We start from the raw sequence: 11,869 nt of genomic DNA on the forward strand, positions 1-11,869 counted from the left end.
TGTTTTTGTGTGTGTATATATATATATATATATATATATATATATATATATATATATATATATATATATATATATATATATATATATATATATATATATATATATATATATATATATAGGATCCTGCTTTTTTGGGTGCTTTTTCTTTCTTTTCGTTCAATTAAACTGAAGTCAAGCTGCAAGATATTATACAAAGCACAATTATCAATGTACTTGCACATTCCAGGAGTTGCTACCAAGAAAAGTCAGGAAGCACAGAAAACACCACTGAACCTGGTAATCACCTCAAAAAACAGGAGCAAAACCTGCAAAGGATCCTCTGCCATCCTTGAAAAACAAATATAATTTATTTATATGGAATTATTTACATCTTTTTTTATATAGATATTTTTTAGTGGGAGTTGGTGTTTGTTCTCAGGTAATATTTAAAAGTTGTACTGTTTGCCCTAATAGAGGAGCTGGCAAACCTTCTCCTTCCTGCTGTTACTATTATTAGCATTAATAATAATAGCATTTAAAGTTCAGCAATCGAGAGATTCACCCATTCCCTTTAATGATATATGGCACCTCCATCTTCAGCTGTTGCACCTCTTTTTAGAAATGTATCTCAGACGACTTATTTTCTATATTATTTTCTATAACCCCTTTCATGATACCTCCCTATGTTCCATTTCCTCTAATTTTGCTGCTTCTCTACAACGCCAGCTTTTAAACTAAGCTTATCACCAACTGCCCTTTGCCTGGCAATTGTGTTTTTAAAATTGATTTATTGATGTCTCAGTTTAACATGCTGAGTTTAAGAACAAGCCCTCTATTTTCAGAGAAACACTAGTGTGAAGGCTTTGCCCCCCTTCACGCCATTTTGTCAGCTGTTATTTCGCTACCACTACGCTAATTCACTAAAATGCGATGCTGCGTCTCAGAAACTTCATGCCCCCCCCCCCGGAAATGCCCTTTTAAAAGAGGCACATTAACTGCGTCTTTATCTGCCCTTTAATGCTGTACTGCCTGAGTTCGGGGTAATCTTAGTATTTTTTGCACTTCATTCATAGCAAAGTTCTCTCTTTTATATCCTTATACATATTATCCTTATAAATATATACATATTAGTTGGGAGTATATTCATTAAAAAAGGAAAAACACCCAACTTCAAAGATGAACACCAAAAAAAAAAATTACAGAAAATTGTATTATAATAGGAGGATCGTCTAAAGGAGAAAAATATATCAATGATCCCCCTAAATTGGAGCAAGTGCTGATTTAGTAAGATGTTAAAAAATGCTTTATCCCATATGCAAAAATGTAAAAACATATACACATAAAGCTGAAAAAAGCATATAGGTTTGGCCAGTGGGCTCAAAAGCTAATGGAAATCCATCTAGGGCTAGGCAGACCAAATAATGAACAATCATGCAGGGATTACATATGTTGGTATAATACTAAGAGCTGTAAAAACGTACCACAACAATGGAGATGAATGGAGATAAATATGATCAATCACATGCAACACTTGCAAAACCTAGTACCCGGTTACCAAAAAACATGGCCACATCAGAGTGAACTATTTGTATTATTTTTATATTATTTTATTTACACCGGCATATGGTGTAAATAACACATTTTTCACAGCTTTCAAAATCAGTGTTAGGTTGTCGTTCCAATATAAGGGGGGTTTTCTCAAAAAAAAATCAGGTTATATTCATTTTCACAATACCATATTTCACCCAGAAAGTACTTCTCATAAGGTAAAAAGTACCGTAACAGCTTTTGGATTGGTGTTACGCCCATACCTCCCAACTGTCCCGTTTTTAGAGGGACAGTCCCTCTTTTGTACTGGAAAGTCACATTTTTCTCTGCACTGAACAGCCAGAAAAAGAAACAAAGTTTCTAACTTAATTGGCTTTTGGCAGAGAGCTCAGAACAGCCACAACAGAAGATAAGATACATTTGTAACAATTTCGAGATAATCAAATAAGTAATTGTAACAATATAAGATAACAGGTCCCGTGGGAAAAGTTAGACTCACAGCTTAAAGGGCAATTCAGCTTCATTAGCAAAACTTTAATAACTGAAAAAACCACAGAAATATGTTCAAACTTTCATAACCTGCCAAATTTTGTAAAATGAACATGGTAATTAGGGGGTGTGACCACAAAAATGGCCGTGGTCACAAATGTCGCCGCCAACTTTTTTGTCCCTCTTTTTATTTCCAAAATATTGGGAGGTATGTTACACTTTAAGCACAATAGTTATTAAAGGCACATTCTGCCACATCCCAGTGGTTTTCTCTTGAATCATTAACTGCTATAGTGCTGCCAATACATTACTGTGCCATTGCATTAATACATATTGGGGGTTGTCCTATTCTGAAGATAAATCTTTACCCCCCCTCCCATGAGCTGTATAAATAGAGAAGGATAATATCACAGGCAGCTGTGAATTTTTTATGCCAGACACAATGTTCCCAGTAGTGGCATCCACTTGTTCTCAATTTAATTTAATGACACTAAAAATACAGTAAATATAGGTATGGGATCCGTTACCCGAAAACCCGTTTTCCAGAAAGCTCCGAATTACGGGAAGGCCAACTCCCATAGACTCTATTTTATCTAAATTTTTAAAAATGATTTCCTTTTTCTCTGTAATAATAAAACAGTACCTTGTACTTGATCCAAACTAAGATATACATAATCCTGGAAATCTGCAAAAAAAACCAGGTCCCAAGCATTCTGGATACAAGGTCTCCTACCTGTACAAAGGGAACAGTCAGAACTCTCTCTGGCCTCATTCCTATATATAAGACCAGAGCACAGAGATCATGGAGTGGCGACATCCCTCAGTAATTATCACATGCATCTGGCCTGTGGTATTCACAGGGACACTGTTCTTTTGGGAAAAGTACTTAACTGTACCAGAAGAGAGTTTTGTAGCTCAACCACATTAAAAAAAATGGGGCTGCACCATATCAACTTATTTTTTAATTTAACTAAATCCATTATAATTATTTTTTTTATTGTTCTTAACCCATATTGCCCTCTCCACATGTGTCTTGACATATTCATAGTTTTTCATTGTGGTTTGATACTGGTATTTTAAGAATACCATTTACATTCTAAAATGCCAGTACTGCAGAAATAATTGGCATTTCTTATGCCAAGACCAGAAACTCTATATGACTGTTAAGGGCCAAAGGTCAATGCTGTTATTGTTGTCTCTAATTGTACCTCTTAATCTAGACACGTGTATCAATATCAAATTACAAATCTGCAAAAATGCTGGTAGATAATTTTGGAGCAAATTTCAAGGCCAATTCCTGGAGACAGATTGATTTAATGAAATCTATCAGGCATTTGGATTGATTTGTATCTAGACAAACCTTGCCGGGGCTTTCCCTTTGAGCTTCTACAAGGAATGGATTTAAGACAGAGAATGGAGCATTGGGATTACAATTCATGCAGTAGATATGGCTGCTGTGAATGGATTGAAATTAAAACTTGATTTTATCGCAGTTACTAAAATTACTTTTAATGAATTTAATGAATTACGAAGAATGCATTTACTGCTTTGATAATGTGCTAATTCGTCAAAGGGTGTTTTGCTGTTTAGAGCAGTCCAACTCTGTTCTGTGCTACAGGGTGTTAGAGCTCAGTGATAACTCCAACACCCCACAGAATAGTTAAACCCTGAAAATTAGCAAGCACTTTAAATTTAGACAATGAGAAGTGTTACGGTATATGGTTTAGTAACTAGAACTGAGATTTGTTAGGGTGAACAATACACATTACAGATATAATACAGGTTTGCCTTCCAGTGACACAAAGTTTATTCTATTTATTTAAATATATATATATATATAATATATGCTTATTTATTAGGAAAGATCTATTTATTGAATATGTCTTTTCTATCATAAAAGCCATATAAGTGTCACTGATTTAGGCCATAATGGTTCCTTCTTCTAGTGGAGAGATTTTAGCATTGACTATTTCAAAGGGACTATTTTGCACATTGTTATGTATCTTTATAATTCTGTCTCTTTTGGGGCATAGGACTTCGATGTTAATTGCATTGATATTTTGCAGTTTCAATACATTTCAAATATCAAAATGAGGAAGCAAGCTCATTTCTCTTATTGCATCACTTATAGTGTATTCATGAAATCTATCTGGTTGATTTAAACAAAAACAGTGCATTCATTACCTTTCATAGCAATACCTGACAATCTTACTAGTTTAGTTTAGTTGCACGTCTCTGCACTCTCTCCAGCTCTTAAGGATTGGAGTCCAAAACTGCACTGCATACTCCAGGTGAGGCCTTACCAGGGACCTATAAAGAGGCATAATTATGTTTTCATCCCTTGAGTTAATGCCCTTTTTTTAAGGAAGACTGTAATTTATTTGCTTTAGTAGCAACTGAGTGTCTCTTCCTAGAGTTACACTGTTTGTTATCCCTAAAAATTCCCAAATCCTTCTCAGTTAAGGAAGCCATAGATGTGAAATCTTGGGGTAGTCAGTGTCCTACAAAACAATAGGGGTATATTTATCAAAGAGTGAAGTTAGAGATCGTCACAGTCCTCTAGAGTGAAATTCCGCCACTCTCCATTCATTTCTATGGGATTTTAAAAATGCGTATTTATCAAAGAATGAACTTTCACTTTCACCCATTGATAAATACTCTTTTAAAAATCCCAAAGAAAGGAATGGAGAGTGGGGGATTTTCACTCTAGAGGACTGTGACGATCTCTACCTTTACTGTTTAATAAATATACCCCTAGGTTTCAAAAACATGTGACTAGGAAAGTTGTGTAAACAATTATCTGTGAAAATATAGTGACACAATTGGTGATTCTGTCAACAACTTTTAGAAGAAATACCAAATTTGGAAATTCATCTTGAAAACAAAAATCTGTATTTTTTTCGTTTTATTTTTCGGTGTTTTCAGTGAACATTCATTTCTTAATCTCTAATATGTCTTGCAAAAGCTCTATCCACCTTATTTTTATTGCAGTTAATGCATAAGCCCAGATAAGTGTTGATTTGCTGGTACATTAAACTAAGTTTTTTCCCATTCGTTTTTGCAGAACAAACTTATTTTATGGTAGACATGATTTTGCATGACAAATTAGGAAAAGAAATTTGATGCTTTGTATGGATCCTGATTTGCAACAGTTAATGTCATCTTTCTAAACATTTTAAATATATTGGATATTGGTATGAACACTGTACAAATATGACCACACGTGTAGTTGTTGATGAAGCAAATGACCTGTATGAGGCCAGACCACAATGCTCATTTTATCATAGCCAACTGTATCAATCAATAATCAATAAATAATCAATCAATAAATAATAATAAAGTCTACTGCTGTATTTAAAATGCATGTCTTCCTCTGTTTTTCCTCTTGAAGGCTCAGATATTTACAGATATCCCATTGTATTGCTTTATTTCATACTGATGGGACCTGCATTCCACTATTTCTACAAGTATTGGCATTTGGGGCTGGTAATTTAAGCGCTGTCTTTTGAAGTAACCTAAAAACATGGAAGCCCAAAACAATCCTCCATAGACTTATGTAGTCAAGCACTTGTCAGATTACAGCTGTCTAAGTAACTATTGCCTGACAAGCACCAGCACAGGCAATTGCAACGTTCTGTCTTGATTATGGCTTAATTTTTATTTCTAAATTATACTATTTACTTTAAAAATACTTTATTTTTAGCTGTAATTCTGGTGTGAAGGCACCATCTCAGGTCATTGTGCCTGATCCCGGGCTTTCAGAAAGAGCCAGTGCTTTATGATGGAACTGCTTTCAGATAAGCTATTGTTTCCCCTGTTTAATGTAACTGAAGGATTCACAGTGGGACTTGGATTTTTACCATTGAGTGCTATTCTCATCTCTACAGTTTTTTGTCAGGGAGCTGTTATCTTGATTTGAATAAGAGACTGGAATATGAATAGAATAGCTAATTCTAACTGACCTTTCAATTGACCTTCATTTTTTCTTTGTAATAGTTTTTGAATTATTTGCCTTCTTTTTCTGACTTTTTCCAGCTTTCAAATGGGAGTCACTGACCCCATCTAAAAACAAATGCTCTGTGAGGGTAGGGGCACATGGGCAGATTCGGGGAGATTTAGTCGCCTGGCGACTAATTGCCTCTTCTTCAGGGCGACAATCTCCCCGAACTGCCTTCCCCATCCTTGCCGCCGGCTATAATGAGAAATCGCCAGCGCAATGGCACTCGATTCTATTTCCGAAGTCGTCTGAAGTTTCCCCATGAGGCAACTTTGGAAATCGAAGTGCCCGAAGAAGAAGAGGCGATTAGTCGCCAGGCGACTAGATCTCTCCGAATCTGCCCGTGTGCCCCTACCCTCACAGAGCATTTGTTTTTAGATGGGGTCAGTGACTCCCATTTGAAAGCTGGAAAAGGTCAGAAAAAGAAGGCAAATAATTCAAAAACTATTACAAAGAAAAAATGAAGGTCACTTGAAAGGTCAGTTAGAATTAGCCATTCTATAACATACTAAAAGTTAATCTAAAGGCGAACCATCCCTTTAACTGATGCCTTTTGAAAAAAAAAAACATTTTTCTCGTGACAGAATCTCTTTAAGGGTCAGGGCACACACTCAGATTGGGGGAGATTCGTCGCCTGGTGACAAATCCTTTTTCAGGGCGATTAATCTCCCCGAACTGCCTCCCACAGGCTAGAATGTAAATCGCCGGCGGGATGGTACTCGGATCGGTTCGTTTTCCGAAGTCGCCCGAAGTTTCCTCGTGAGGCAACTTCAGGGAGTTCAGGGAAATTAGTCTCCCCGAAGAAGAGATTTGGGCGGCTAATCTCCCCAAATCTGAGCGTGTGCCCTGACTCTAAATCTAGGGAGGCGATTAGGAAACAATTAACAGTCCCTTGTGCCATTACCCTAAAGAAAAAAAAAAGCCTGATTGTATAACAAATGTGATACATTTAAGACGATAATATTAAAAACGTACATAACAAAATCTACTGATGTAATGGGAAAGTCACTTGATGCAAATAAGTATTCCTTAGAATTGTCTTCCTATTTAGTCCTATGTGTTATGTACATTTCTTATAACAATTCCTGTCACAAAGAACCTAAATATACTATTAGTTTGCCAGAACCATAATAGGAAATCAGCCAAGTTTCCATGTTTTGACCTTTGTCCCATAGAATTCAAGTATTCTAGCTGACGCGCTTGTTTTCCAGTTTGCATTACACATTAATGCATTTGGAAGAAAACACTGTTTACTTGAAAAATCATTGAGAATTTCTAATACGGGGGCACCGAGGGTTATTATTGGTGGCAGTTACAGATTTGCTCCATTTTGGTCATTTTCTACTCTTTGATAAAAGAGTTTGCCAAACTGATGATTACATACTTCAAAAACTTGCTTTTTGGATAATCAATTTTCGATTTTTCGCAAATATAAATCTTGGATCGCAAAAAGCTATGCGGATTCTCTGTGATTTCTCAATGAGACTATGCATATACCCATGTCATGTATTTAGAGGCACGTTTGCATGCAGTGCTGAATACATGAATGTTCACATACATTGCTCTTTCATTTTATCTGCCCATTGTCTAAGAAAACGGAGCAAGTGCACGAGTCTCCCACTATTAGCCTCGAATTTCCGGTGTATTTTGATACTTTATATCAAACTATGAACCGGGTTCTAAGAGAATCTTGGGCAAGTTCCAGTTGATGAATGCCTACTTACTGACACTTATTGACACAAACCAAGATGACAACACTGCATGAATGAGTTAAATACAATGCTTAATGAAAAGAAATTAGTCGTTTATATTAGGGATGCGCCAAATCCAAGATTTGGTTCGAGATTCGGTGTTTTTCAGCAGGATTCCGATTCAGCCAAATCCTTCTGTCCGGCCGAACTGAATCCGAATTTGCATATGCAAATTAGAGGTGGGAAGGGAAATTGCGTGACTTTTTGTCCCATAGCAAGGTAAAAGTAAAAAATGTTTTCTCCTTCCCACCCCTAATTTGCATATGCAAATTAGTATTTGGTTCGCTATTCGGCCAAATCTTTTGTGAAGGATTCGGTGGTTCGGCCAAATCCAAAATAGTGGATTTGGTGCATCCGTAGTTTATATAGACAGTAGGGCAAGCTGTTTTCCCAACTCTTATGGAGAATCTGTATAATGGAATCAACCTTCTATTCTTATCAGGATAAAAGGCCCCCTCCTCCAGTGCCAAAGAAGCCATCGAAAGGTCAGGCCCCACTGGTCCGAGACAGGTCTCTGGAAAGTTCAGAGAGACAACGAAATGAAGCCCGGAAGCGGCTGATGTCTGCGAAACGTGCTGCATCTGTCCGGCAGAATTCAGCTACAGAGAGTGCTGATAGTATTGAGATCTACATCCCAGAGGCCCAGACAAGGCTATGAAGCCATTCCAAGAAAGACCAGAGAGATATTATATATATATATATATATATATATATATACCTATATCACATACAAAAAACCTAATATATATATATTGTCTTTTTATCTGGTTGATAGAACACAATCAAGTCTTTCATGTATTTGTATTTTCATTCTCTTTATCTTTCTATTGCTCTTTCTCTCCCTCAGAACTCATATTTCTTACAGTTTTCCTTGGTTTGAAGTGCAAACTGTAAGTTCTCCTAAGAGATGTATTCTGAGGCTTTATTCCTGCTTCTTTTCTTGCCTCATTTCGTCCTTATGATGTTTTTTTCTGACAGAAATGGGTTAGAGTGCTGCTCTTTTTTTTAAAAAAACAAAAACAAAACAAAAATAAATAGAAAAGGGGAAGGGAGAAGGAAAAACTCTGTGCTCCTCTGTATAAAATTCACTATTGTGCCCCCCTCTTTCTTTTGTTTGGAGCTACAGTAGTCTGTAATCTAGTGTACAGCAATAGAAAATTGTAGGGTATACAGTACTGTGGACTCTGACGTCTTCCTATTCTAAACGTGAAAAAACAAAGGCTCGGGTTCCAACTCCTTTTCTTTCTAGAGCAGATGGCGCACTTTATTCTGAGTCTCAAATGCACTTCTCCCTTAGGTAACAGGCGACTGAGTAGAACACTCGTAACAATGCAAAAGGAGCATGGCTTCTAGGGAAGGCAGTTAGCACATCTAAATACACAATCAAGTTTCACACATTCTTTGGGATGGATATACACGGAAACCCAAGAAAACTGCCATAGAGTCTGTGTACACAAAGATAAACACAACCAAGTAGCCTTGACATGTAAAACCTTTATTAACAGAGACATTTACAAGATTTATTTTGTGAAGTTGTAATCTATATTTTGCTAATTATTAGTTAGAGTGCAGAAACACAAATGTTGCGTATCCATATCTTCAACTACTCATTTAAGCATGCCAATGTCCGTTCTAATATCTTAGATAACGAATGGCAACACGATTGGGAAATTCAGCTATAAATGAAAAGATTTATGACTTATTTTGATAGATACGATACGCTTTGGCTTGAAATGAAATCATGGAGTAAGCACCAGTACAGTATTATACATGGCTTTGAATGTCCAATGTCTTTTCTTCTCAAATGTTTGAACGTAAATTGATTTTTACTATTTATATTACAGCACTTTTTAATATGGATGCACTGAATCCACAATTTTTTGGGAGCCGGCTAATTACCGGACCAAGTCCAAACCCTAAATTGTATAATGCAAATCAGCGGTCGGAAGTCTTAAAGAGAAAAAGAAAGAGGATTTATTTACTTCCTTGTTTGTCTGGAGTAAAGTCATGTGATTTTAAGAATGTGGATTCTAAATCAGAATCCTGCTGAAAAAGGCCGAATCCCAAATCAAATCCTGGATTTGGTGTATCCCTACTTTTTAAATTATTTGTTTAAAAAAGAATAAAGGGTGGGGAATTATCAACATTCAAAAATTCTCCTTCATTTTTCTTGCTGAATCTTATGAGGTTGTTTCACGATTTTTGTTTTTCATTTATTTATCATTCATTGGGCCATATTTAATTCAGAGAGAAAACGTTATCTCATGGTTTATCACGTGAAAACTCATGGACGAGATTCAATTAGAGGGGAAAAACTCATAGGCTTCAATAGAGTTTTCAGGTGATAAACCACGAGATACGTTTTTCTAAAGTTAATTGCATCTCACTTGAATCTCATTCACCCGATAAACCTTTTTCTTCCTGAATTTGACCCAAGAATACATTTCTTACATTGCACAAGATTTTTACGATAACCCAACTCAAGAATTCTTGACGACTTTTGCAGGTGGATTGATACAAAGATGAAAGCATTTCTGCAAATTTGAGCTTCCAAATGTTCCACGTGTGACATTTGACCAATTGTCCCTTAATTTTATACACAGTACAAAAAGACTAGAACCAGAAAAAGAAACTGTAATAATAAATATAATGCTGAATTTTTAAAATCATTTGTTGAAAATGTTTCTATGAACGTGTCTGCCCTTTTCTACAAATAAAAACACTGCCAATGACAGTCGCAGTATCTTCAATGGAATCGGTGGTATAATGTCATTTTCCAACAGTGTTAATTGATTTGTGGTGAAATGATAACCATGCAATGATGTAACGAGAAAGCCAGCTAGTTAGAGATGTGAGTAAATGTGGAGGATCCGATTGATTAGAACATGAGCAGTAAGTGGCAGTAAAGCAAATCATTAAAGCATTCCTTCATACATTCAACCTTCTGAGCCCGTTGACCTCTGTAGGCCTCTACAAAGGTAACATTTTATATAATCCTGTAGTACGTTCTGTTCAGCTCTATGTCATATTAGTTCTACTTCTCATTTTTCTGGAAAATAAAACCTGGAGGACAATGGACAGTATTGACTAAGATACAGTATAAAAATAACTTTCATAGGAAGCAGTTCTAACCCCTTGGTTTTGTGGTTTCATCACTGCGAATAAGTTGTCAATGAAGTCATATTTAATTATTTATAGTAAATCTGTTATCCTTCTCTGTAAATAAATACTGGAATAAAAGGAGTATCTTTGCAGCCCACAAACCATTAAATGTGTCTGTGCTCTGGATTTATAACGTGCCTAAATCAGAATACTCCTTCCGAAGTTTTTTTGTGCACTTAGGGGGTTGAACAAATGCTGGAGAGAAGTAGGGGGCTTGAGCCCAGCAGGTATGGAAACCTCTTAAAAGGGGTTGTTCACTTTTGAGATAACTTTTAGTATGATGTAGAGAGTGATATTCTGAGACAATTTGCAATTTGTTTTCATTTTTTATTATTTGTGGTTTTTGAGTTATTTAGCTTTTAATTCAGCAGCTCTTCAATTTGCCATTTTAGCAGTCTGGTTATTGGGGTCTAAATTACCCTAGCAACCATGCAGTGGGACTGGAATATGAATAGGAGAGGCCTGAATAGAAGGATCTGTAATAAAAAAAATAACACTAACAACACATTTGTAGCCTTTTAGAAGGGAGTCAGTGACGCCCATTTGAAAGCTGCAAAGAGTCAGAAGAAAAAAGCAAATAACTCAAAAAAAATAATGAAAACTAGGGATGGGCAAATTTGCCCCATTTCGTTTCACCAAAAATTTGCCGCCGTCGAAATGTCGCCGACGCCCATTAAAGTCTATGGGCATCAAAAAAATTTTTTGTGCAGTGACATTTTTTTGACACGCGTCTTTTTATTTTGACGCGCAACGCCATACAAGTCTATGGGCATCATTTTTTTGTCGAAACGAGGCGAAAAAATTCACCCATCCCTAATGAAAAACAATTGAAAAGTTGCTTAGAATTGGCCGTTCTGTAACGTAATAAAAGTTACCTTAAAGGTGAACCACCCCTATAAGTGTCTATTTTCATAACTAGGGCCACGCCAATTAAACCAGTTTG

At 36.2% G+C, this 11,869-nt stretch overlaps 1 protein-coding gene across 2 annotated transcripts in view; it reads left to right on the top strand.

The window, feature by feature from the left end:
- LOC108718548 (disks large-associated protein 1-like) overlaps positions 1-10,517 on the top strand; it is a 208,135-nt gene extending 197,618 nt beyond the window's left edge. For both annotated transcript variants that reach the window (XM_041566385.1, XM_041566386.1), the window contains exon 10: positions 8,207-10,517. In XM_041566385.1, the coding sequence (XP_041422319.1) occupies positions 8,207-8,422 (216 nt within the window). In that variant the 3' untranslated portion in view covers positions 8,423-10,517. The remainder of the gene's footprint in view (positions 1-8,206) is intronic.
- The last annotated feature ends 1,352 nt before the right edge of the window (positions 10,518-11,869 follow it).

This window comes from Xenopus laevis, chromosome 6L (genome assembly GCF_017654675.1).
Source record: "Xenopus laevis strain J_2021 chromosome 6L, Xenopus_laevis_v10.1, whole genome shotgun sequence".
In the NCBI taxonomy this organism is placed as follows: Eukaryota; Metazoa; Chordata; class Amphibia; order Anura; family Pipidae; genus Xenopus; species Xenopus laevis.